The sequence below is a fragment of the Rattus norvegicus genome, chromosome 15 (genome assembly GCF_036323735.1).
Source record: "Rattus norvegicus strain BN/NHsdMcwi chromosome 15, GRCr8, whole genome shotgun sequence".
In the NCBI taxonomy this organism is placed as follows: domain Eukaryota; kingdom Metazoa; phylum Chordata; class Mammalia; order Rodentia; family Muridae; genus Rattus; species Rattus norvegicus.
The window spans coordinates 22,560,853-22,588,826 of record NC_086033.1 but is presented as its reverse complement, the minus strand read 5'-3'; the positions used below and the strand labels follow the sequence as shown (position 1 = coordinate 22,588,826).

The window sequence follows — 27,974 nt, the reverse complement described above, 5'->3', positions numbered from 1 at the left end:
GCACCCGGGCCTTCCACACTGAGCAGGAAGACTTTATTCCCGTCATCCATGTACTGTACAAGTATGAAGTGCACACAGAGCTCTCTCCGACAGGTAAGACTGCAGACTCTGTTAGGATTGACTCTAAGGACACGAGGTTCTGCCCTTGTGTAGAAAGTACACTCTCCGGCTGTGATTCTTCAGGAAGTTTCTAGTATGTCCTTGTCTGCCTCTTTCTGACCACACAGTGCAAAGGATTCCTGCACAAACTGGCGGCACATGGGACACTGCTTGAAGTAGCACACACAGCTGTCGCACAGGCAGGCGTGCCGGCAAGGCAGGAGCACCCAGTTCACACCCCCGTTCTGGCACACCACACAGTCTTTGCTGCTCTCCTCCACCGGGTCCACTTCAGCCCCAGCCAGCCCCGCCTTCTCCAACAAGCTGTGCTCCACACTCCCGTCTGCGGGAGACTGGTCTCTGGAGGGAGTAGCACTATTATTTGCAGACATGAAAAGTTGCTGAAAAATCAAAGAAACCAGTGTAAAGATGACTGTGAACAACTGTCGCTTTCTGAACCTGGGGGTCACAAAAGCTACTGAAAATTTATGAGCTAGCAAATCCAAGAGGCAAGAGTTACTTCTCTAAGTAACTATAAACCCTAATTCTCTTAAAAAAAAAACAGCCATCCCTTGATCTCTACAAATAACAAATATTATATTACTTACCTTAAGATCATAAAATTGACCTTGAGCCAGGATTAAATATTGATACAATATTCTGCAGGGAAGTTTGTAAGTCTTATCAGGAATATGAATGACAGACACCATGGAAATCTGAAATAAAAATTGGACATGAGTCAGTACTTAACGGTTCTCTCACAGATGAGTGAGAAAATGCTTTGTATATCAGATAAGAGCTGTATTAGAACATTTACTCTAATTTGTATAAATCACAGCAGTGATTTATACAGGAACCAGTTACCGACAGATTTCTGACACAGTTTAATTCTACTGAAATTTACAGCTTCATTGTGCTCTCAATAAAAATATCAATGTGCTTTGCTACAGAGCTATATACACTGACTAAAATACTCACGCAGAAAAAGGAACATGTAAGGATAGGGACGCACTCAACAGCTGGAGGTTCCCTAACCCCATCCAACATTCCATTGCGTGGTACTGATTCCTAAGTAGGAATGGATGACACAGAACAAACAGTCCAGAGAGAGAAGAAAACTAGTTGTGGGCAAATCACGACGAGGCAGACACACAGAAGGGTCTTCTTATTTGTTTTGTTTTCTTATTTAAATACATAGTTTGGGGATATCTGGATAACAATTTGGAAAACTGGAAAGCTGGACGTCTGCCCCCCACAGCATCTGTAACCTCAGTGCTGTGAGGCAGAGACAGGCAGCCCCCAGGAGCTCATTGGCCAGTTAGCCAGTCAGTTAGTTCTTAAGTACAACTCCCTGCCTCAAAAAAGTAGGGTGGAGAGCAACTCAGGAAGACACCTGATGCTCACCTCTGGCCGGCCTCCATACGGCACGCCTACATACATGTACACACAACGTGAACATAAAGTAGGTGACTGAAGATGACATTCAATGCTGACTCCTGCCCTGCCCCCCCCCCACATAAAACACAAGGTAAACAAAAGCAAACCTGTTTCTCACACACAGGATTGACACATATGCAAAAGCTTGCACTCCCATAGAGACTCTCATGAGAAAGAGGGGGTGGGAGAATTCAGTGAAGGAAATTGGCACTATTGGTAAGAAAAAGCATGCATTCACCACTCTGCTACACCCTGGCATAAAGCACACCTGCACAGGTTATTCAGGATAAGACACTTACACTGGGAATGCCCTATGTCATCCAAGCAAGGAGGCTAAGTAATTACGACATGCACATATGCACTCATGCACGCACACACATATGCACACATACACACACGCACACATACACACAAGCACGTGCACACACCCCACACATACACACTTGCACGCACGCACTCACGAAAGCACATATGTGCGTGAAGCCAGCCAGAATCCCCAAGACCACCAATTGCTGAAACCCTGAAAACTCAAAGCCCCTAAAAATCTAAAGTTCTCAGAGTTGGAAACCCACAGATTATTAACCAACAGGTTAAAAACTCTGAAAAACAATCTGTAGTAATGGAGGAAAGGCTGTATGGGCGGGTGGAGGGGTAGAACGCCAAATCTTGGGGATGGGTTAGTATGCCTTCACTTGCCCATAGTATACTGCTAAGCTACTAAAAATACCACGTATTCCTCCTGCCCTGTCATACACAGCACTAGGCCTCCCACCATGGAGTAGACGCAGGGATCTTCTAAAGCAAGGGCACCTGCTCACACGGAGATCACTCCAGTGTGGCAAAGCAGTAGAGGGTAAACCAGTGTTAGCTGGAAACTTGGCGTTTACCACACAGTCGATCATAGGAGACCAGCGGGTGCCTTGCTTTGATTAATAATGATTAATAATGATGCCTTCAATGTGGTCCCCACTGTTCTGTTTGAGTTATTAAGTATATGCCTGGAAGCATCAGAAACTTTAGAAACTTAGCCATTTATGTATTATTGCCTGGAAAAAGCAAATGCATTTATAAATGCTTATCGGAAGATGTAGTGGCCTTTATAAAATAAAATGGAACTCAACTGAATTGCCACATAATAATGGCATTTGGAACTAGATATGCTCAAGCTTCTGAAAGTAAAGTGCCAAGTGTTACCAATAAACCTGGTTTTATTTTCCACTCAACCAATGCATTTGCTGGAAATTAGACAAGAGCATTTGCCAATTGTACAGACAGGATGCAAACTGCTGGTTAGAAGCATCCTTGTCTGCTGGGCCCTCCCTCCAGGTGGTGAAATTCCAGGAGGGTTCAATGAATCAGAGCCGCTTGCCAAGCAGAGGAGATCAACGGCAGGCTGCTGCCCGATGACCAGCTTTGTTTTCGTCAACTGTGTCATCTGCCTGAGATTTGGGTATCCTGGAACCCCATAAGAGCACAGCACAGAAGACAGGTTCTCCAGTGATAACGGACATGACTTATACGAAATCATAGAAGAATTTACAAGAGATGTGCTGCATAGAACATGAGTGTATTCTCTGAGGACAGCCATACACATGACTCCAAAAACACGGCTAACTGGGCTAGAGCGATGGCTCAGCGGTCAAGGGGACTCGTGTACAATCACGAGGGTGGGAGTGTTCCACCCTAGCCATGCGAGATGCTGCACAACTCCAGCTCCAGGGAGAGCCAACTCCGTCTACTGACCTACAGTCATTGGCATGCACTCACGGATAGGTGCACACACAAGTAACATAGATGTAGAAATATAGTTGATTGTGGCTCACAGGGCTCATGGGGCTTGGGCATGGGCATGAAGACAGTCTACAAGAGTCCAGACAGCATTATTAATTTGCAATTAGGGATGCTGAATATTTCAGTTGTGCATCACTTTTAATAATAGTTTTCAATTATGCAAAGAATTTTATAGACTGTTAAATTGTTTTATGTATTTTTTGCAAATTTGATTGCACAAAAGTGTTATCAAAATACTAACTTGGTATGTGAATACTGTACACATAAAAACACAAGGGTCTGGGGACATGCTTTGGTTAGTAAAGTGCTGTCACACAAGAGCAAAGACCTGAGTTTGATTCCCAGAACCCACGTAAAAGCTGGGCACAGCAAGGCAGCACCTGTAATCCCAGCACTGGAGGGTAGGAAGGGAAGGACATGGGTGGCTCCCTCCAAGATTGGTGGCCAGTCTAGTTGAATTGATAAGCTCCAAGTTCAGAGAGACTGTGTCTCAGAAAAATAAAGTGAAAAACTGGTGCTGACCTGTGGGCGTGTACACACACGAAACCACTGAGATGTCCTCACTAAGTGAAGAGGGTCCTTCCTGTATATCTGAACCTAAAAAAGATGACATTTCCAGAGATTTCTGCTCTGGCTAACTGCAGTATTTCATCATGGTCATGACTTTTGATCAAGCTCATTTAAAAAAAAAGATGTATCTTGGTATTTCTACAATCAGTTATAAAGTTGGAGTACAAATTAACACTCTGTCTTAGTTAGAGTTTCATAGCTGTGAAAAATTACCATGACCAAGGCAGCTCTATAAGAGGACAGCATTTAATTGGGGCCAGCTTATAGTTTCAGTCCCATTTCAGAGATTTCAGCCCATTGTCATCAAGGCAGGAGGCAGTGTCTAGGTAGGCATGATGCTGGAGGAGCCAAGAGGTCTACATCTTGACTGGGAGGCAGCTAGAAGAAGACTACTGTTTTCCAGGCAGCTAGGGGGAGGGTCTCAAAGCCCATCCCCACAGTGACACACTTCCTCCAACAAAGCCACACCTACTCCAACAAGGTCACACCTCCTCATAGTGCCACCCCCTGGGCCAAGCACATTCAAACCACTACACACCCAGTAACATATGTTTAAAAATTCTGCTTTTCGTCCTATCTTTTTTTTTTTTTTGGTTCTTTTTTTCGGAGCTGGGGACCGAACCCAGGGCCTTGCGCTTCCTAGGTAAGCGCTCTACCACTGAGCTAAATCCCCAGCCCCTCGTCCTATCTTTTGTGAACACAGTTTGTCTCTTTATAACTCAAGGCTTGTAGGACATCAGTGGCACATCAGAACATGTGTATTTGTGCGTTAAGAACATCTTTTTTTTTTTTTTAAAGATTTTATTTATGTATGTAAGTACACTGTTGCTGTCTTCACACACACCAGAAGAGGGCATCAGCTCTCATTACAGATGGTTGTGAGCCACCATGTGGTTGCTGGGATTTGAACTCAGGACCTCTGGAAGAGCACCCAGTCAGTGCTCTTAACCACTGAGCCATCTCTCTAGCCCCCTAAGAACATCTTAAAAACATGGCCTGACAATAATTTTCGAAAGCATGCTGAATGCACACGAACTTGACTGGTCAGCGAGGGTGGGTTAGCACGTCCCACATGTGGCACATGTCAGGGACATGGTTTCTCCCTCACTGATCAGTCGGCGGTTCTCAACCTTCCTAATGCTGCAACCGTTTAACACAGTTCCTCATGCTGTGGTGATCCCCAAACATATTTTTGTTGCTACTTTATAACTGTAATTTTACTACTATTATAAATCATGGTGTAAATATCTGTGTTTTCTCATGGTCTTAAGGCCATCCTGGTTAAAGGGGTCACAACCCATAGGTTGAAAACCATGAACTTAGATGCTTTTATGTTCTAAACAGGGAACTGCCAGTCTAAAGAATCTGTTCAAACATTACCCTTAATCCTAGCATTCAGGGAGCAGGGGCAGGTGATCTCCAAGTCTGAGGCCAGCCTGGTCTATAGAGTGTGCTCTAGGACAGCCAGGGCTACACAGTAAAATCTTGTCTTGCCCGCCCCACAGTGGCTCCCCCACAAAAAAAAAAAAAAAAAAAAAATCAGTACACAATGAGGAAAAAAGAACTCCTGAAATGACTGAACATAGGGACGCCACGTGGAAAACACAGGTGTAACAGGGGCTCCAATGGAAACAAGGTAACTTTAATTGTGGCCCCAAAGGACCAGACCTAGTCTCAAAGTCAAGCATTTTCAGTCAATATGACGCCGATCAATCCAGTAATAAAAACGTAGGGCTGGAGAGATGGCTCAGTGGTGGAGAGCACTGACTGCTCTTCCAGAGGTCCTGAGTTCAAATCCCAGCAACCACATGGTGGCTCACAACCATCTGTAATGGGACCTGATTACCTCTTCTGGTGTGTCTGAAGACAACTACAGCATACTTATATATAATAAATAAAAAAATCTTAAAAAAAATAAAATAAAAACGTAGAGAACAGGTACACGTCCCAAAGGACATTTTCTCTAAAGCAAATCTTACCTACCACAGAACGATAAAATCCACTCAACATTATTAATCCACCTTTAACTTTCTAATAAAGCCATGCTGTTGTCACCCACAGGGGGGAAAACATCATATTCTGAAGGTGTGTTACAGGTGTAAAAACTAAACAGGGATATGATCCATGTTTTAATTTTTCAAGAGACATTAGTCCAAGACCAAATATCTATTTTCAGAAATTAATTTTCCTATTTCAAAAGTAATTAGGAATCACCCAAATCTTATAAAGGTGAGGTATTCCGGATGCCCCAATACTTACAATGTCATAAATTTCCCTGTCATCCTCATCAGCGAGGGTCAACAGAGCTACCAATGGATAGCGAGATCTGGGCACTGGACCAAAGTCTTCAACCCCAGTACTGCTTGGTAATTGGCAATATATTTCTTCTTTGCTGTGCTTTTTAATACTTTTGAGTATGTAAAGGCCAATTGCCAAAAGAACAAAAATATGTTAGTAAGTCAAAAACTTGGCAACATCTGACTGTATCCAGAGTCTTGCTTTTTCTGTGCCCGTGAGTGCATGAGGAAAAAGGATACAAATACTGTTCTCGGTGGAGATAGTCACTGTACAGCGCCTCTTCCAAGGCTTGCGGAGTGCTTATCCTGAAGCAGTAAACGTGCTTCTGAAGAGCTTCATAGAGCTTTTGAACACTGCACCCCCAGTAGCACGTAAGACGACTGTCTTCCAGGCAGTCTGTCGTCAAGGTTACACCTGCTACAAAAAACAAACAGAAAGAGAATGGGTGTCACCCAAGGATCGGACAATATAGCAGCAGGGTAAGAAACACATAGGGCTTTGCTCTGGATGCTGGCCAAGCTCATGACATTTTTTAAAAGTTGTTGTATAGCTACCAAGCCGTATATCTACAAACATAAAAATCTCAACAGCTATGCACAATTATAGCAATATCAGCAAAATGTTATTGTTATAATTTATCTTTAAAATGACCAGCTCAGTTTTCCTTTTTGGTAAGTAGAACCACCCCTTTCAAGGAACAGATGCAATTCAAATCCCAAGGGTCAGGAGAGCAGAGCAGAGCCATCTAGAGTGTGTTTACAAACCAGGGTGTCGGGACGGTGATCACTCAAGTTAGACAGCACTGAGATGAGGCTACACTTGACCACTACTGCTTACTAATGCACACAATGACAGTGTTGCCGACCATGACGCAGTGTTCGCAGCCTGAGGAATGGCTGGGACTACCGACTGTGGAAGGTTTAGTAACTCTCTCTTTGCTTTCCACCACAGAAGGCTACAACTTTGGTAGTTGATAAGTAGATGACTAAGGGGACACGCAAGTTGTCTGTGTCATCTTACTTATGGATTCTGTGTTTACACAGTCCTTTAGTGCTAACAACGTGATTTTTCCTCCTTCCTGGTAGCAGCTGAAGCAAACCGAGAGCGTGTCTCCTGCAGCTGGGAGAGGAAGCTGCTACAGTCAGAGCACAGAGGCAGGGTGTTTGACTAGAACACAGTGCAGTCTGGGTCACTGTTCCTGGCACATCAGTCTGGCCTCTGCACCAGGCTCCAGGCCTACCAGCAAAACGCAGGCCTCAGTATGCCTTTACTGAAGACTTTTCTCTGCCTGCCTATGACAGGAACTGTGACTGATTCCTGATTTTTAAAAATTCAATCCAGAGCGTTGCAAGAAGATAAAGGAATTCAAGCAAGTGCTTCACAGGTGACGGAGATGGTGTCCTATTCTTCTTCAGCTTTGGTGGTGTGTGAGGGACACAAGACCACGCATAAGTAACCAGGCACAGGTGTTAACTAGCAGGAACTCTGCATAGGCGACTGGGATGAAATTCTATCTCAGGTATTTATTTGATTTCGACCTGGTATTAATTCACTGACAACTGAAAGTCACCATGCTTTAACGTGTCACTAAAACTGGTTCTAGATTAGTGTTCTCAGCCATCATGATGCACCACAGTTCCTCATGTTGGGGTGACGCTCAACCATAACATTATTTTTGTTGCTCTTTCATAACTAATTTTGCTGCTATGAATCATAATGTAAATATTTTTGGAGACTGACATTTGCCATAGGGATCTTGACCCCCAGGTTGAGAACCACTGTTCTAGAAGCTAATGAAAAAGAGTCATAGCATCTGTAGACTTCTCCCCCCAGAATCTCGCAGCATCTGGACCTAAAGGTCCATAAGTAGAGAAGATAATGTCCTAATGGAAGCCACCTGACACAGCTCAAATACTTTGCTAAACTAGTCTCCCTTTTTATTTTCCCACTTCTTTCACGAGGAGTTTCTCCTTTCACATGTTCTCGTTCTTCTAAAGTCCACACATATAAATTGCATACACAGAACTGTTATATTAATATCATTAGCAAGACTGGGGCGCAGCTGCAAATCAGAAAGTTTAATGCCAAATGGGGTATGGCTTCCTTCAACCCATCCTTACCCCACACAACTGCACTAGGCTAACAACACAGAGTACCAGAGATAGTCTTGCCCTGAGCCATTTACAAAGAACAACTCAGGCAGGAAAGCCATCCTGTCTCTGTGAGGAAGTGAGGTCCAGAGAGCAGGTGTGAGGATGGTGAGACAGCCAGGGCCCCTGGAGAGGAGCATTCAGGACACGGAGCTTGGCAAACTGCTCTCCAAATGCTGATGTGTGTTTTCCCCAAGTCTTTTGCTTTATGTTAACCGTTATTGGCTCTGTTAAGACGGGCTGGGAAGGGTGGAGTGGAGGGGGCTTCCAAAGTTACAACAGGCTTCCTGCTGCAACTCGTCTAACTCGACTCATATATACCGAGCATCTAACTTACATACTTAGCCCACACTAGGACATGAGCTTAACAAAATACAAACAACAGAATCCCAGCAACATGTGCCAGTAAACAGATGAATGGCTCTCTTATTTGTTCTCAAGTCACATCATGTCTGGATGTTTGCTCACCCTCCTATGCAATCTGTCAGGTACTTGGGACATAGTGGTGAGGAAAAACATCCTGGAGCATTAAACTATCTGTGTCTGAAACAAAAAAGCCACATGACCATTCACAATGGCAGCATCCGTTCACGACGGCAGCATCCGTGTAGACATTGTTTAAGGAGAGCTACCTTTCCATGAACTTTGCTCTTCTAACTTACTCTCAAATCCTTCTTTTTCCCCACAGAAAACACGTAAGAAATGTTATCCACTGCTGTTCTTTTTTTCTTAAGTGAGTTCTTTCAGTAGCCACGCTCCGAGTGAACATTGCCTTTTCTGTTAGTGAAGTATGTCAGAGCTTGGGCATAGCTGAGAGCACCACTGACTATTTTCATTTCCCTCAGACAGAGGCAGTGTCAGCTCTGCTTGTGATTGTTTTTACCTGAAGGGTGGTGGTGAGCGATTGCTTCTGCCTGAAAGGTGGTGGCAACTGCCTCAGTTCTTTCTAGTCCAGATTTCCCGGTTTCCTCATATGATCAGCTCTTCTTATTTCTCAGTGTACCTACCTCCAGGCTTATGGGACTGGACAGCAGTTAGACTCATGGTTGACCTTTCTATTGCCAGTCCTTACCCAAGAACCAGCTAAGACACTGTTAGCAGGTTGAAATCTAAAGCCACCAAGGAGTGTGTATATGCTGGGGGGAGTGGGATGTTGTTGAACCACCATTGTATATTTTAATCATCATCACCTTCTTTTAATAAAGGTAGTTTCTTTATGTCATAGCATATCTTAAAATTTATTTTTTTAAAATAAAAATATGTCAGAATAAATATGTACTCTTTGGGGAAAATGATCTTGGTTTCCTTCGATTTATTAGGGTGGTGTTATTTATAGAGAAAAAAAAGAGTAAGAAATTTTGTACTAAAAAAACAATTTACTTGCTGAGGCCAACTTGAGCTCTATCATGAATTCCAGACCAATCTGAGCTGCAGTGTGAGGCCTCCGTCAAAGAAACAAAGAAAGACAGACTTAGACAATGACCCATGTTGACTAACTGGTTTCTTGTCAGGTGATAAGCTTCTGGAAGCTAAGAATGGTCCACAAAAATCACAGTGAATGTGAAGGAGGAAAGGCTATCAGCTCTGGAGGTGAGGTCATTAACTTCAGCCCGAAACTCCCACTGGATTTGATTGTCTACCCAGGGCCACCAGTGGGATGCAGCGACGGTAATCAGTGACTTGAGGACAGTTACTTCAGCAGAGGGACATAGGGAGGAGTGGGAGGAAGAGGAAACAAATATAAAGAAATGTGTTCTTTTTCCATTTTCATGTATGTGTGCATGTGTGTGCTGTGCATGTGTGCATGTGTGCTATACATGTGTGCATGTGTATGCTGTGCATGTGTGCATGTGTGTGTTGTGCATGTGTGCACCTGTGTGCCGACGTAGCCTTTCTGGGTTGATGCTGAGAATCTTCCTGGATCACCTTTACATTCTCACTGAGGCAGGATCTCTCACCCAGAACTCAGAGATATCTAGTCTTGCTAGCCAGTTTGCTCAAGGATCCCATTTCACCTTCTAACCTCCACACCCTCCTGACATTTTGTGTGTGGATCTGAACTCTCGCCCTCACAGCTACATTTTATCTATGTCAAATTCATACAGCTTTTATGTTCGTGTGTTTTTGTTTTTAACAGCTTTGAAGGAAAGAAAAAGAAGTGGTGGCAAGAATAAGGTAAAAGCTGAGAACGACCGCATGTGTTGTTAAGACATGAAAGGTTAGGCATCAAAGGTGAGCACCTCTGCTCTAAATCTCCATCTGCACTGAACAGGTACAAAAGCATTTCAAAATCCACAAACACAAAACAGAATTCAATATTTTTCTTCTAAACCCATGACATTTTTACCTCTGTTATCAGAGAATGGAAACCCATGCAAAGAATCAAATCTTCTGAGCCTCTTCCCTCTAACCTATTGTCTTAGTCTCTCTCTTCCTGTAGCTGTGGTAAAAATACCCTGGGAATGGCAACTTTGGGGAGAAAAGATTTATTCTGCTACAGCTCAAGTGCACAGGCCATCGTGGTGAGGATTCGGGGTTGCAGGGGCCTGAAGCAGCTGCTCACACTTGGTTCACATCATGAACGTACACTGCCATTCACTTCTCATTTTCTGGGTGTTTAGTCCATGGGTGCAGCCAAGGGTCAGTACCAAGCACAATGGGCAGGCCTTCTCACCTGGGTCACCACAATCAAGGCAAACCCTCACAAGCATGTGAGGCCATCTCCCAAGCGATGCCAGGTCTGTCCAGTTCTCACCGCTGGGGCGCTCTGCTCCCCTTCTCCACCTAAGAGTTTCCTCACCCCCAGGAAACACCTGCTCATCCTTCAATGTCACAACTAGAAAACGGCTCCAAGGCGCTGGGATGAGCACACGCTCTCTACAAGGACTTCCCAAAGTGTCTCTACTGTGGCAGACTTAACTTTTCTGTCTTCATAATTCACTTCCATGGTTCCTAAAACAAACCTGCAAACTGTAATTACCACACCAAAAGGAACATATTATATAAGAATAATGTATACTAAAATATCATAATTTCAGATTACAAATCAGTAGTTCTTAAGACAGTCAGCGACCTTAAACTCACTGTTTTACACATCTGATCATTTCTCATGTCACTAAAGACCAATGAGTGTGGCACAGACTGTCCATAACACTTCTGTACCTCACTCTCCTCTCTGTGCACATCTGTCTGTTAACTAATGGATAGACTCTTCCAGAAGAAAATGTACAAAGTGTTCATCTTCACACCCGCAGTGTCAGGTCACTAATGGTTAAGTTTAATGAGGAGAGAGCAATGGAGAAAGGACAGAAGGGCTAAGGACAAGGGGACACAGATGGGAGAAAAGCTGGGAAACAGCCACCAACTTGCTAGGGAAGCTGCGGATGAGTTAGTGATCTCTAAGCCGAACGGATTCTTCACTTGTCTCATTTGTTTCTTGAAAGCTCTTGTGCTGAACTGGGTTTCTTCTGAGTTTCTCAGAATTACTGGAACGTCCCAGCCAAACCTAAGGAAAGAAAAGATAAAACATAACTTCAACAAACTAAACTTTATGTCATAGAAAAGGTATGTTAGGGGGCTGGAGAGATGGCTCAGTGGTTAAGAGCACTGACTGCTCCTCCAGAGGTCCTGAGTTCAATTCCTAGCAACCACATGGTGGCTCACAACCATCTGTAATGGGATCCGCTGCCCTCTTCTGGTGTGTAAAGGACAGTGCGTTCATATACATTAAATAAATCAATAAAAAAAAGAAAAGAAAAGGTATGTTAGGCTTCATCACAGATTCCTTTTTAAAATAAGGACCAGGAAAATTTAATACTGTCTTGCAGAATCAATCTGGAATTAAGGGAGGTCAGAGGTCTCACTCGACTGCAATGAGTCATTTGGCTGAATGAATCAGCTCGCTCTTTATGTTGTGGATAACCACACGAGATCAGTAATTATAGGTAAATTATAATTAGAATAAAAAATGTGCCCATTATAGAACTATCCTCAAAAGATATGAAAAACAAATGTTCACTCAATGTTCATACTATTTGTTATGATTTATGAGACCAGGGAACTGTTAAAATATCAAATAGTCTTTTGGAAATTTTAAAATAACAAAGCAAAGTATCAGATACAGACTTTCATCATATAATTTTAAAGGTTGTATAAACTGTGCAGAAGCATGAACTGTAACAATCCACACAGAACAAGCTTGGGAATGAAGAAACTAAACAGAATATCTAGAAAATCACAAACCAGGCACACTTACTCAAGTTAAACGGAGAGCGCGCCCTAATATAAACGCACAGTCGAGTCAGTGGACTTCAGCTGCGTGCACACTTTGATCACCTCCTTCTCTCCAAATACCCAGCACCGAGAGACCAGAAAGAAGAGGAAACAGAAAAGAGCCTGCAGAAACAAGCTCACAGACCGGCATATTCCAAGGATAACGTATTAACAGTCAGTACCAAAAAGAGAAATATATTGCTATAATCATGTGGATAATTTTCAAAAATGTAAGGACAGCTCAACAGTTAAGATCTCTGTCTGTTTTTCCAGATGATCTGGAGTTCAATTCCTAGCACCCACATGGGAGCTCATAACTGTCTGTAACAGGGCTTTGATATTCTCTTCTGGTCTCTGTGGGTACCAGACACAAAAGTGGTACACAGACATACAAGCCACAAAAAAACACAAAACAAAAAATTTTAAAATATCAAAAAGTAGATGCTTGTGATGGTTTGTATATGCTTGGCCCAGGAGTGGTATTAGGAGGTGTAGCCTTGTTGGAATAGGTGTGTCACTGTGCGTGTATACTTTGATACTCTTGTCTTATTGGCCTGGAAGTTGGTCTTCTCCTAGCAGCCTTCAGATGAAGATGTAGAACTCTCACCATGCCTGCCTGGATGCTATCATGCTCCTGCCTTGATGATAATGGACTGAACCTCTGCACCTGTAAGTCAGCCCCAATTAAATGTTGTCTCTTATAAGAGATGCTTGGTCATACTGTCTGTTCACAGCAGTAAAACCTTAACTAAGACAATACTACATGATTTTCTAATATGAAAAACTAAAAGAGGCAAAACTAACCTATGGAAGAAATGAGAACAAGCTAGGCTGTTTCTGAGTGCACAGCATAGGAGTCCCTGGAAAGCAAGAAGAGCCCAGCAGTGTGCAGTGCTCAAACTGGTGTTGTCCAGATGTATCTGACCACACCCGGCAGACAGCACGCTCCGGATGTGCAGATCCCCTGCAGGAAACTGTCACTTTAAAGAAAACCAGGCCAGGTGTGGTAGTGCAAGCTTTAATCCTAGCACTTAGGAGGCTAAAGCAGTGAGTTCAAGGCTAGCCTGATCTATAGAATTTTAGAACAGCAAGGGACAGTTTCTACACAGAAAAACCCTGTCTCCAGACAAAACAAGCAAGCAAGCAAGCAAGCAAGCAAACAAACAAACAAACAAACAAACAAACAAAAACCAGGCCAACAAAATGCCAGAGAGGCCAGGGAGCTGACTCAGTGGGTGATGTGCTGAGCAGGTGTGGGGGCCTGAGTTAGAGTCCATGTAAAGCTGGCATGGGAGTGAGCGTCTGTGGAGTGCTCTCACAGCAAGATGGGAGGGAGAGACAGGAGAATTCCCAGGAGCTCTGGGGGCAATCAGGCTGCTCTATGCAGTGAACAAAGAGATTCTGTCTCAAACAAGATGGGAGGGAGGACTGATACTGAGACGACTGTCCTTGACTTTCAAATGCACACTGCGGAACATATGAGAGCACATGTGTATATGAGCGCCCCCCCCACAGCACATGTGTATATGAGCGCCCCCACACACACATACAGAGGGGGGAGAGGGAGAGGGAGAGGAGGAAGGGAGACTGAACATAGAAAAGAAAACGATAAACAAGGCGCCCTGCTAGTGTCGCGCCTGAGTGCTTTGGGGTGAAGAGAACAACTTACTTTAAGGGACAGCCTGGAATAAGGTTGACAAATGTTGGAGAGCAGAAGGGATGAAGGGCAGATGTGATGTAATAAATGTTGACGGTAGAATCTAAGCAATAGGTAATGTGTGCTCCTATGTAACTCTTCCCTGTGTCCTGAGTGTTTGAAGATTTATATAATAAAATGTTTGAGAAGAGGAGACATAACTGGGTTTAATGCCGACTACGTTTAGGGAAAATACACTGGGAACGGCTACTGGCATAGACTGATGGTTTCTATGCCTGGAGCAGGTAGTGGCAACTAAGCCCACGCAGGGCCAATACAGGGCACCCAGGCCATGCAATGGTTAGGGCAAGGCTCACGCCCAGAGTGGGTGGGGCCAGTGTCAGTCTGCAACAGAAGTGTCATTGCAATACCTTGTCCTAGGCTGGATGGCTAAGCATCTGGTAACAATTATTATAAAACAGGAAAACAGCGAAGGTAAGAAAAAGAATAAGACAAACAAAAATACCTTCCACAAATATTGAGTTAGCAAAATAAAATTCTATAATAAACTATCAATCTGCTGATAAATGAAAACTAATAAAATTAGTGAAGAGAACAGACTTAATGATGGACCAATTTTACTGCGCTTAGTTAGATAAGGTGCTGTGGTCCAAGCAGGAAAGAGAAAAAGTGAGCCTCTAACAGATCAGACTGTTCTCAAGGACATGCATCGTAACTCAGGACAGCACTCAAGAATATGTGGACGGAGGGGCTGGGGATTTAGCTCAGTGGTAGAGCGCTTACCTAGGAAGCACAAGGCCCTGGGTTCGGTCCCCAGCTCCGAAAAAAAAGAACCAAAAAAAAAAAAAAAAAGAATATGTGGACGGATGTGTAAGACATGCCTCAGCAGGCTCGAAGGCAAATTCATGTTTTCAGGTGTTTTACTGGCGTGCAAAGAAGCAAAAAATATAGCCATAAAGAGAAGATAAATGAATCTATAGAAATGTATCACAAATTATAAAGATACTGGAAACTTACCATCTTTTTATACAACTTGGAGAGTCCTTGTCTTTTAGCTGGAGACATCTACATAGCTGCCATGACTGTATTTCATGTGCTCAAGAAGGCTAATGAGATTAAGAATACATAGACGGTTTAAAGCACTCCCATCAGTTTTTAGAAATGAGGCTAAGTATGGGATGAAAACTAGGCTGGCTTGCCTGCACAGCAGAACAGACACTGCAAAGTGTAGGAGAGGAAATGTGAGGACACTACAGTAGGAAGAGCCAATACGAGGGCTAGGAGCGTGGCTTGGTGGCATACTGCCCACTGAGCATGAGGCTGCTGGCAGTAAAAGCCTCTGCAGTGAAACACATATAGTCCCCTCCCTCCCCCCTCTGTCTCTTCTCTCAAAATGAAATGGAAAGTGAAAAGAAAAGTGAACAAAAAAGAAGCATCTAACAGACAATGTAGCCAAAGTCTACAAGATACAAAAAATATCTTTAAAATCTTGAAAGTTAGAGGCAGACAAAAATCCCCAAAGCAACCTGAAAGTTGTTGCTAATATGCCAACATAGTTCTTTAACTATTGCAAAGGAAGAATAACAGATGCTGGGATAAACAAATACAGATAAAAATGAACTGTAAAATGGTGGACTTAAATCTAACAACTTCAGTCATTATTACATCGATGTCAATGATTCAAACTCCCTAACTAAAAGGCCAAGATTATCAAACTGGAGAAAATTGTAATTCCTAGGTATACGGTACATATAGGAAACCCACTTAAAATACCAAGACAAAAAAAGATCTTAAATAGAGCCTGGGAAAAGATATTCTTGCTAATACCAACCAAAAGAAAGCTAGAAGTCCTGAGACATAGCTCAGTGGTAGTTCGTCTAAATCCTTAAGAAACTAAATTTAATCCTGGAAAAGAGAAAACCAGGGAAAGAGAGAGCTGGGGACAGGAAGAGAATGAACAAACTAGCCGTGGTGGCTACATTAATAGCAAACAAAGCAGAAGTTAGGGCAGAGATTATACAAGGGAAAAAGAATGCTGCTTCAGAATCAGAAAGGAGTTATTTTATCATTCAGACACAATAATCCTAAATGTTTATTCATCTACGGATAGTACTTCAAAACACAAGGTAAAAAAAAGGGACACAACTCTAAAATTAAGGAGAAAAATACACAGAGATGTCAATCCTCTGACCAACTCAAGAGAGAAAACTCAGCACGGAGAGCACGGACTTACACAGCTGTATTAACCTCTCTGGCCTGGTCACCGTGTATCACCCAACAAGCAGAGAAGCTCTCCCTCTGATGTGCTAGGATGTTTACCAAAGACAGACCACACTCGGGGCTCTAGGTTACAAACATCTAAAATTCTCAGCTGGCTAAAAAATGCAAACATATGTATCAAACTTTGTTTGATGCTGATAAAGCTGCCACTAGAGGGAAAACCTAGAAGCCAAAGAAAAACAGACCTGAACTGCCTCAACCTGACTGAATCAAGTTCCCATCAATCAAATGTGTGCTAAGAAGTCCTTGAGCGCACATCCTCGCTGCTGTTATCTGTTCTTGGAACATTCTATGCTTCTCTTGCCATGCTAACAATCTTGTCTCCATCTCCTATGGAGTACACACTTCCTTTAAACCAGTGTTCTTTAACCTTCCCAATGCTGCAACCCTTTAATGCTGCGACCCTTTAATGCAGCTCCTTATGTGTGGTGAACCCTAACCTTTTAGCAAGGTTGACTATCAGATATAGAACAAAGTGGTTTAGAGCCCTCCAAAACTCTGTGATTCCCTAGGAGTTCGTTTGAGAGTTTCAAGTTTGTTTTCTTCCTGTAAATACCCACAACAAACCCAGGAACAGCCATCATAGCCCTGGTGTACATTCACTGTCCTCAGAATCACCGTGACTGTGGTCCACAGCCAAGTGCTGTAAAGACTTGCTTCCCCAGGCACCTAATTCAGAAACCACTCATCACAATCAACCAAAGGCATCTTTATTTAAATTAATTACAATGCCATTACATACTAGGATCTCATTAACGAGGGGCTGAAGAATATCGCAGTAACAACCAGGTGCCCAAGATGTAATCAACCCAAATGCAAGCTCCATCTTCGATGGGATTTTGCCCAAGAACACTCAGTCATAGTCCATCCAGAAGACCAAAACCCCGTGAATTATTTGAACAGAGAGAAATAAACTAAATAAAAATTATTAACTAGCACTGGAGATGTAACTTGGTGGTAGACTGCTTGCCTAGAGCGGGAGACTCTGCCACAAGCTATTATTCCTAAGACAAAGTAACAGAAGAAAGAAAAATGTGGAGCTGGGGCCCCATGCAGCTCGGACTCCAATAGAATGAAATGAGGCTGATCTAGGAGACTTGCAAACTATACACGGGGCCCAGAGCCACTGCCAGAGTGAAGCACTATTGCCACAGGAAGACATACAAGAGGGGTTGGGGATTTAGCTCAGTGGTACAGCGCTTGCCTAGGAAGTGCAAGGCCCTGGGTTCGATCCCCAGCTCCGAAAAAAAGAACCAAAAAAAAAAAAAAAAAAGACATACAAGAAAAGCATCTAAACAGAAGCAATGTGCCCTTTAGTCCTGCCTTAGTGAAGCATTATAGGTGGACATCTAGCAAATGTCCCAGACTCACTAACAGAGTACACAGGGGTGCAGTAGGCTAACGGACAATCCCTTACTGGACTATGGTGCAGAGGAAGCAGGGAATTGCTGCCAAGTCGAAATCCCAGATTATTCGGGTAAGGTATTTGAGAGTATTTGACTGACTGATGCTGCTGGGACTCACAGAAGCCACCATGGAGGCTAGAAGACATTTATGTCCGATTGTGTGACTTTTTCTTTTCTTGGTTATTGTTAGTGGGACCTAATAATCAGATGGATGCTCCTGTCCTCTCAGCAATGCTCACCAACACAGAGGAGATATGCAAGAAACTAGAACATGGCATGTGGGGTAGGAACCACGGCTCAGAAACAGAGCAGGTTGACTAGCTCGCTTTTGTTGCCTTGGTTGGGATATTAGAAAGCTGTCGGTAAGATTAAAACGGTGTCCAAGTTATTATCACTTATAACAGATAAATCCAACTTTGGTTTAGTTTGCAAATAACAGCATAAAAGGCTTATCTACACAGGTAAGGCTAAGCCAAGTGGGAAGAATGGTTGGTTAGGGTCACCATGACTGGTTAGGTTCAAGTAAGGGCAGAGGTGACTGGCACTTAGTGACAAGGTCTTGACGTCTCAGCAGTGCTCGGCCCAAACTTCAAGACATACATCAACAGAAACTTGCAACACTTGTAAAAGTCATACTCACACGAGGGAGTAAACAATCATTATAGATTCAAATCAGCCTCAAACCTGACAGCGCCAGGACTCGAACCTGTGTTTGTCTGACTCCAAAGTCTGTCTCTGTCCCTGCCTCTCTCCTGTCTTCCCTTGACCCTTAGATGCCAGCATTATGTACAATACAAATTTCCCAATGCAGATCTAATTTTGTGGGCTATTTAACAAGACATATAATGCAATTATCAACTAGATACCAATTTTCCTCAGAGAGGGAAATTAGGTCGAAGAGAGTAACACCAGTGCTGTAGTCCTTAAAAAACTGTGTATTAAGAGTACTTTAAAAAAAAAAAAAAACCTGGGAAACACCTTCCTAATTCTAATTACAAACTTCCTTGAAGTAAATGACAGCAATTAAAACCTGAAAGGTTAATGATAAATAACACGTAGTGATCTACATATGGTGCCACGCTGCTATATTCCCAGCACTTGGGATACTGAGACAGGACAGCAAGCATAAACTCCGTAAGACACCCGTCTTAAAGAGAAAACCACTTAAGATTGGGCTTCATCTTACCCTGTCCACATCATGGGAGCTTTACGCTATAGCATGGGGGCAGGTGGAAATATTAACATGTTCCTTCTTTCCAAAAGGAGACTCCTATTTTCAGAAACTGACCCGGACCTGTTCCTGTCTTTAAGGTAAGGACGAATACGTAATCAAGCGGTATTTTTTTTTTTTTTTTTGGTTCTTTTTTTCGGAGCTGGGGACCGAACCTAGGGCCTTGCGCTTCCTAGGCAAGCGCTCTACCACTGAGCTAAATCCCCAACCCCATCAAGCGGTATATTTTTGAGCTCGATTTACAAAGCCCACTTCAGTTCCAAGCCTGTCTTCCTCAGTTCATGCTGTGTTCTCTGAAATGCATTCCCTCCCGTCCTCATATTTTTCAAAGTACTTGTTCCCCAATTGTAGTTCACGTCTCTTCTGTAGGGTCCCTCTTCCGGCCACGGTTCTTGTTCACTTAGAACCACTGTACAACACGTATGGGATTCATGTCTTTTCAAGGGGCTATGAAGGCTGCATTCTTGAAAGCAACCGCTGTAGGGTAGTCCCATGGTTTCAACCAGCTGTGTTTATAAGCTTAAACGTGATAAACTCCACATCTCCTCAAGAGGATACCGGAGAGTCCACACTGAAAGAATTGTTCCTGGGTTATGTAACTCTCCTAGAAGCAATAATGAATAACTTATTCTTAAATTCTCGTTCCTTTCTAAAAACCTCCTATCAACTAAAGATCACTTCCAAAGAAATAGACTGCATCACTAAGCCATTCAATTACTAAACGGTAGCTGCAGAATTCGGGTAAAAGTTCCTCTGAAAGATCTGGGACCAAGCAAGGGTCAGTTCGGGTCAGAAACACAGCCAAGCTCCTTCGGATCCTGTCTGCGCGCTGCGGGCCGGTGACCGGTCCCCGCTGGGCACTGAGTAGGCCGGGGCCCGGGACAAAGCCTTCGGGACACGCACTCTGACCCCCGCACCGTCCCATCTCACGGGGGGCAGCAGCCTGGCCTGGGCCGAGTGCGTTCGGTGGCGGTGCCCGTTCTGCTGGAGCCACTCGAACCCTCTGCACGGACCCCACACCCGGCAGGCGGTCCCTGCGCTCTCACTCCCAGCCCTGGACACTCACCATCCTAATACCAGGCCGGTGGTGACGATGAAGCAGGTGAAGACCACCGCGATGTAGAAGAGCGGCGAGTATTCGTAGAGCGTAACCAGGAACACTGCGGCCATCGGGGTCTCCTGGGCTAAGCCCGGACCAGCCCGGCCGGCCGGGAACCGAGCTGGTATGGCGCCCCGGAGCGGACAAACTTTGTAGGTCCTCACTCGCCCAGGCTTCTGGGCAGCTGACAGCCGCGGCCACTGGAAACGGAATGCCAATCAAAAGGTTGATCCAGGTATGCCACGCCCCTCCCGCTTTCCGTCCCGACTACTGGCTACGTAACGGGGAGGGGCCAACTCCGCCCCGCCCCGCGCCCAGGATTGGTGGCCTGCGAGAATTCCGCCCGCCCGGCCCAGTTCGCAAATTACAAAGCTGCAGTTTGCGGCCATCGGTGACAAAATTTTAGTTGATGCCGAGTCTCCGATTCACATGGTATCCTGAAACCCTGCAAACCCTAGGCAAATTTGGGAATGGGAGAAGGGCCGGCATCGGCGGGGCGGGGTGTTGTCTACAAAATGAATGGTCTCGATTTGCCAATAGTCGCGGAAACCCGAAAAGAGGTCACTACTGCAAGCGATATTTTTGTAACCTTATCAACCTTTTCAGAGTAAGTTTAGTCAGAGGAAAATCGGCATATGTACTCAAAATTCTCTTAGAAATAAAGCGGTTGTTCTCCCTCGGCCCTCTTTTTTTTCTTCTCGAACTAGAATTAGCCATATCTTTGAGGGTTTTAGTAACTAAATTTTGTTTGTTTATTTGGGGATCTTAGGACAGGAAGTAGCTTACTGTCTGCTTCCTTTCCTTACCCTTATCATCAGTGCCTCAAAGAAGCCTCCAGGAAGTCTCTCCTAAAACCACATTTATATCTCTTTTACTTAAGCCCTAAAAAAAAACGATCCCTAGTTACAGCACAGACAGAAACACCTCCTACCACAAATTTGATCCTGTTACTGAGGAATAAAGGGAGAGTGGGCATTAGGACGCTTAACTAAAAGTTCTATGCAGTCAAATCACCAGGAAATGTATGCTTCAAAAAGACAAGCTTTGTCCAGTGACCTGGACCAAATTAATGTATTTTCTGGAGTACTGCTATTTAAGAAGCTTGTTTCTAGGTAATTATTCACTAGTGGATATTGAGGTGTAAAGTATGTTTATTTAAGCTATGCTCAGTGTTGGAAATGTTTTTTATTATCATACCAAGCACTACAGTGAGTATCCAAAAAGCTAAATTACTCATTTGGGCTAAATCACTGAGGTAGGACTTTTTAAAAATGTATATTTAAAATTTTTTCAGAGACTAGAGTCTAGAAATACTGTGTCAGATGCACAATCACATCATTCCAGGTGGCCAATCTGAAGGCAATTTTATTACAATAAAACGAAAGGGAATATCATGAATCAAAAATGTAGGAGGTTGCAGGTAAAGCAACATTAAATACGCTGACATGACTCTGCTCCCACTTAACCCCCATTGAACCCACTACAGTAAAGAGACGTAAGATGTGAGTAAGAGCCAACAAGATGGCTAACGGCACTTGCTACCAGGGCCGACGACCTGACTTGGATCTTCTGGAACCACCTGGTAGAAGGGAGAATATGGTTGTCTTCAGACCACTGCAAGCCGTAGTAAATGGATGTAAATATATGTGCACACACAGAGTAATTATAAGTAATGAAAGAAAAGAAGTAAACACTTTCCATAATGTAAAGAAGAAGGCAAAAATGATGATGATGATGATGATGATGATGATGATGATGATGATGATGTGTGTATTCTTCACACAGTGACCCTCTCCACAGAGTCTCTCCTGTGTATTCCGCACACAGTGATCCTCTCCACCACCACCAATGACTTTTCTATAGCACGAATCTAATTCCGCTGGTAAAAGTCCTGGGTTGGCATGCCACATTTTTCTTGTTCTTTTTAAAAGTAATTTTAGAGTAAATTTACAAAGTAATTAGTATTGTTTTATATGGATATAGCATTGTTTTTGCTTTCGCTCGTCCTGTTGCCCTCCTTTGTCCTTCCTTTCTCCTTTCTGCTCCTCTTTCTTCCCACAAATACAACATAGATTTATTCTCTCTCTCTCTCTCTCTCTCTCTCTCTCTCTCTCTGTGTGTGTGTGTGTGTGTGTGTGTGTGTGTGTGTGTGTGTGAGAGAGAGAGAGAGACAGAGACAGAGACAGAATGTAAGGATCTGAACACTCGGGGACATCCACTTTGTTGGAGACAGGATGATATCTCTTTGAAAACAAAGATCCCGAGGTCTGCATGCTCAGGGGCCACACCGTCCCTGCCACGACAAACTTTTTACCTCCTTTACACTGCTGGCAGTGTAGTCTGTCCAGCATCTGAGAAAAGTGATTTGTGTCTAATTAAGAAAAGCTAACACGGAGGCTGGAGAGGTAGTTGAAAGTGGTCCTGCTAATCCAGAAGACCAGCATTGAGTTCCCAGCTCCCAATCCAGTGGCTCAGAACCACCTATAACTCCAGCTCCAGCATCCACTTCTGGTTTCTGAGGGCACACGCCCTGACGGGTACATTTGCATATCCCCATACATACATACATACATACATACATACAGACATATATCTTAAAATAAAAACATCTTTTTAAAAAATGTTTGCTTCGTGTTAGATGTATGCCAGACATAAAGGCATTTGAGAGGAGGAGGAAGAAGAGGAAGAAGAAGATGATGACGACAACGATGACACTATCTTTCAGATATGGAGGGCCCCTCTAAAAGGCTCATGCATTGAAGGATCGATCCCCACTGATGGATCTAATCATTAAAGGTGACTGGATTAGCTGGTCTTTGTGATGCATACATAGAATCCCAGCACACAGGAGGGAGAATTAGGGGGATCTCTGTGAGTTCAAAGCCAGCCTGGCTTACACATCAAACTTCAGGCCAGCCAGAACTACATGGTAAAACCCTGTGTCAAAGAAACAACTAATTAGTTAAAAATGAAATGACTGTGTTGTGGGGGCCTGACCTAAGCAATAGAATAACCCCATCGATGGGTTCATATTGTAAATAACTCTGAGGGAGTGGATTTGAGAGGTAGCGCCCAGAGGGAAGAAGCAGGTCACTGGGGTACAGCCATGGGACTCTGTTTTGTCCCAGTCACTACCTCTTTCCTGGCTGCCATGGAGTGAGCAGCTTTGCTCTACCATATCCTGCTGCCCTGATAGTCTGTTCTTGCCATGGTTTAGGAACAGTGAGTCTGCTGGCCACACACTAAAACCCAACACTGTGAGCCACACGGACCTTTGCTCTGGTCTGTATCAGGAATGGCGTCATTGTGATTTCAAAATGAACACATCTACCAAAAAGGGCAAACATTGCCTAACAAGCTTCCAACAAAATAAAGGCAAAATAGCAAGTTCTGTCAGAAGAGGTAAATGGAGGCTGCTTGGTATCCATCAGAGGCCTGCCCTTTTCTGAAGAGAAAGTGGGGAGGAATGGACAGGGCTGGGAGGAGAGGGGAAACTGCTGTCTAGATGTAAAATAAACACATAATTAATAAAAAAGAGGTGTGTGGAATGATGAGAACTTATAATGGGGGAAGCATTAGATAGACATAGAACAGATGATTGACATGAGAGCTGAAAGACCTAGGTTTGCCAGTCTAAGGAACAGGAGGGGAAGGTACAGGCCTGTTTAGCCTGCTCCTGTAGGATGCAAACAGACAAGGATAGCTATGGTTGCATTCCAATAACAGAAGAACCCATAAACTCACATAAAATGTTGTGAGGGTTGGAGCCGTGGTTGACAACATTCTTGCTGGCATTCTTTTGGTTCTTTTTTTTTTTTTTTTTTTTTTTTTTTTTCGGAGCTGGGGACAGAACCCAGGGCCTTGTGCTTCCTAGGTAAGCGCTCTACCACTGAGCTAAATCCCCAGCCCCTCTTGCTGGCATTCTTAAAGCCAGCAAGTTCAGTTCTCAGGACTAAGTAAAACCAGGCACAGTGATGCGGACCTGTAATTCTAGCCCTAAGGAGGTGGAGACCAGGCTATCAGATGTTCAAAGTCATACTTGGCACATTGTGAGTATAAGGCCAGCCTGGGTTGTGTGAAACCTTGTCTGGGGTGGCAGGAGAGAGGGGGTAGGAAGGAAGAGAAAGAGAGAGAGAGAGACAGAGACAGAGACAGAGACAGAGACAGAGAGGAGGGAGGGAAGGAGGGAGGGAGATTGTTTTGCATTTTTTCCTAAAGCAATTGTGCAGTTCTCTTCAGATGACAACTTTGTGTTGCAATGTCAAAAGGTTGGGCACACCTGCCAGTGTAGCACAAAGGCCTGGAGGTGGGAGGTTGAGGAACTGAAAAGTTAGAATGGCTGATGTATGAACAATTAGAGGAAAGGCAGGGCCTTTAACTGCTTACAGGCACCCTGGGATGGACTGAAACACAAGGCCAACAATGTATCTGAATTTTCAATAAATCACTGTGGCTAGTTTACAAAAAAAAAAAAAAAAACAAAAAAAACCTCCCAACAACAACAAAGCAAATGGAAACAGACAGACAGACAGTAGGCAGATGTGAATGAATAACGGATACCAACTACTAGATTGTTTTCAAACTGTTAGGCAAGAAGCCTTGCTAACTCTGATTAGGGTAGTGACAAGGATTTTTAGAAAAGTAGATGCTACCTAAAAGTTCTTTTTTCTTTCTGTGAATAAAAGAACTATCATAATTACAATTTCCACTCTGCATCCAGCTGTGACAATGAGAAACTCATACTATGTTTTCCTGAATACCGGGCCCAGACTTCCTCTATTTGGCTCCCCTGTTCATAACCCTTACTTCTCAGGCTTTTTCAGGATCTAATATGGTTGATCCCTGGGCAACCACCATGTCTGTATCTCTATGCTAGTATGGAGGAGGTTAAAAAACAAGAGATGACTTCCGTTGAAGAAGATTCTAGGGACACACCATGTATTCCATTGGCCACGCACGAGTCAGCCTTGTGTCTGAATTTAGCTACAGGGAAGTTAGCAAAACCAAAACAGAACAAGATGAAACAAGACAAAACAAACTACAGGCTTTTTGCTCAAGGAAGTCATGAGTTTGGTTAAACACTAGAGTGGTAGGATTTAAAACAGGAGATGCAGGGTAAAAAATAACTAGAAGTTTGACCTAGGTGAGGCTTATGGAACTCGGGAGATCCAGTCTAACGGTCTGAACACAGAATTGCAAGGAGGAAACTGAGTATAAGGCCTAGCAAAGTTCCTCTTGAAACTTAAGCTTAATTCTAAGTACTTCAAGCTTCAAATTTACCTCACCACTGAGAATACACGTAAGCTAGTGTGGCCTTTTAAGTATTGAGTCCAAGGAAATTAGAGTATGTGTGGAGGAGGGGGAAGTTTTATGTGTTGTTGCTGTTGCTGTTGTTGTTGTTTTATGATAGAGATGAGAATGGAGAGATGGCTCAGTGGTTAATTCTTGCGGAGGACCCAAGTTCCACTCAGCAATCGTGTGGCGGCTCACAACTTTCTGTAATTATAGTTTCCAGGAACTGGATGCACTCTGCTAGCATTTGCCCTCACACATATACACATAGGTACTCTAAATAAACAATAACATACACCCTTTTTGATGATAAAAAAGATGGGGGTTTCCTATCCCAGGCTAGCTTGCACTCTGCTGCTCATGTGATCCTCTGCCTCCCGCAAGGTATAGCTAGGACTACAGGTGAGCACTAAAGGCATGATTAATGTTAAACTTAGTAAGATAAGCTATGTGCGGATTCCAGAGCGGGCTATACCTACTGTCTGAGGGTTACTATTGCTGTGTCAAAACTCTGTGGCCAAAAAGCAATTGAGATGGAAAGCACGTATTCTACTTACACTTCCACATCATTGTTCATCATCGAAGGAGTCAGGACAGGAACTCAATCAGGGCAGGAAGCTGGAGGCGGGAGCTGATGCAGAGGCCCTGGAGGGATGCTGCTTAGTGGCTTGTTCCCCGTGAGCCCCGCCCACAGTGGGCTGGGCCATCCCCCATCATCACGACTTTAAAAACATGCCCTGGTGATGGATCTTCTGGAGGCAGTTTCCCAGTCGAGGTTTCCCCCTTTTAGACGACTCTAGTATGTGTCGCGTTGATATAAAACTATCCAGGACACTTATGTTCTTCCCCTGCTTGATAGCCCCTTACTTTTCTTGATCTCTTTTTCTTCCTTTTCCTCTTCCTCTTCTTCCTTCTTCTCCCCCACAATAACAGCAATTTCTAAGTGAGTTTAAGAGTAGAATTCAACTCTGAAGCCCCTATGGGAGAAGGCTTCCTGGGTGCTTCACCTTCTCTAGAGTGACTGCTGCTGTCAGGGTACCTAGTAGATTTCTGATGGGAACCCTTCTGGCTTGGTTGTAACCATCTTCTCACCAGTCTAGCTAGCTTTTTAGGTAGCAGAAGGATGATACCTCACTGATGTTCGCAGTGCAATAACCTATCTTATACTTGTCACATTACGGAGTGAGAGGAGTTCTTTTTGAGTGAGGCTACTTGGCAGCGCCACATAAGCTATTCAGGGTAAGAGGGTATGGCTCTCACCAGCCCAGGAAAAATGGCTTCTCTTTATAATCTATAACTTATTTATCTCTCCAGAGCTGCTCGAGTGCGTGTGTGCGTGTGCGCGCATGTGCGTGCCTGCGAGTGTGTGTGTGCGCGTGCGCGCGTGCATGCGTACGTGTGTGCGCGTGCGCGCGTGCTTGAGTGCGTGTGTACGTGTGTGCCTTTGTGTGCCTGTGTGCGTGCGTGCGTGTGTGTGCACATGAGGAGGCCAGTTTTGGTCTCTGCCCACTGCCTCCCCAGTACTAGAATAACATGCTTTCACCAATTCACCTGACTTTGAACTCAGGTCTTTGTGCTTTACACAGCAAGCACTTTATTGACTAAACCATCTCCCCATCCCCAACTGAGCTAATTTTGTTCTTGAACACTACCCTTGCCCTACCACTTTTAAGTATGGGTGTGAAGGAAGAGAGGGTAATGGGAACTTACATTTATAAACTGAAAGTCTTTTTATTTGTCTGGGGTGATGGCTCAGTGAGGAGAGTGTTTGCTTGCCTGTGCAATGGTGAGGTCTCAGTTCCGATCTCTGACATCCATGTGAAAGCTAGACAGCCTGGGTATGTAATGCTATTGGTTTTGTGGAAAGCTGAGAGAAAAGACAAGCAGATCCCCCAGAAGGTCTTGAGCTAGATAGCCTGGCATGTGCGGGGGCAATAAGACACTCTTGTGACAAACAAGGTGTAAGGTGAAGACTGACTCCTGAAGTTGACCTTTGACCTCCACGTGTACACTGTGGGATGCACCATGGACCTGTGGCACACACATGAACAAATACATATACACGAAAGCTTTTTAAAAAGGAATCGATCGGGGTTGGGGATTTAGCTCAGTGGTAGAGCGCTTGCCTAGCAAGCGCAAGGCCCTGGGTTCGGTTCCCAGCTCCGAAAAAAAAAAAAAAAAAAAGGAATTGATCTTCTTTTGTTTAACACTTTTAAGAATCTGGTCTCTTTCAAGAAAATTCATAGCCTTCCTCTTTCTTTCCTCCCATGTCTCTAGCTTCTCCTAAAAGGATAATCTGATAGCAGCTGATGCTCAAGGTCAAGGGGTGTCGTGGAGGGAGGCAGGGAAATGAGAGTGCAGTTCTGCACCATGCACAAAGGTCCTCACCAAT

At 43.9% G+C, this 27,974-nt stretch overlaps 1 protein-coding gene across 5 annotated transcripts; it reads right to left on the bottom strand.

The window, feature by feature from the left end:
- Positions 1-11: 11 nt before the first annotated feature.
- Positions 12-27,925, bottom strand: Cgrrf1 (cell growth regulator with ring finger domain 1). Of its 5 annotated transcripts, none has more exons than XM_063273912.1 (7): positions 26,140-27,925; positions 20,258-20,490; positions 11,711-11,850; positions 6,435-6,612; positions 6,157-6,304; positions 708-815; positions 12-500 (listed from the first exon to the last, which is right to left on the bottom strand). In XM_063273912.1, exons 2-7 carry the CDS (start codon positions 20,359-20,361, stop codon positions 180-182), a joined length of 999 nt encoding a protein of 332 aa, XP_063129982.1. In that variant the 5' UTR covers positions 20,362-20,490; positions 26,140-27,925; the 3' UTR covers positions 12-179. The 5 variants fall into 5 exon arrangements, with proteins under 5 accessions (XP_063129982.1, XP_038948880.1, XP_038948881.1 ...); XM_039092952.1 differs by lacking the exon at positions 26,140-27,925 and adding an exon at positions 3,850-3,924; XM_039092953.2 differs by lacking the exons at positions 11,711-11,850; positions 20,258-20,490; positions 26,140-27,925 and adding exons at positions 3,850-3,924; positions 11,020-11,578.
- Between the last annotated feature and the right edge of the window lie 49 nt (positions 27,926-27,974).

What these genes read in the sequence shown, in the direction of transcription:
- Cgrrf1 (XM_039092952.1), bottom strand. Translation starts at nt 20,361, where the DNA reads ATGGCCGCAGTGTTCCTGGTTACGCTCTACGAATACTCGCCGCTCTTC. An exon ending in ACCGGCCTGGTATTAGGATG is followed by an intron (nt 11,851 to 20,257) that starts GTGAGTGTCCAG and finishes TTCTTTCCTTAG; the next exon opens with GTTTGGCTGGGACGTTCCAG. An exon ending in ACAGGGAAATTTATGACATT is followed by an intron (nt 3,925 to 6,156) that starts GTAAGTATTGGG and finishes CATCTTTTTTAG; the next exon opens with GTTCAGATATACAGGAAGGA.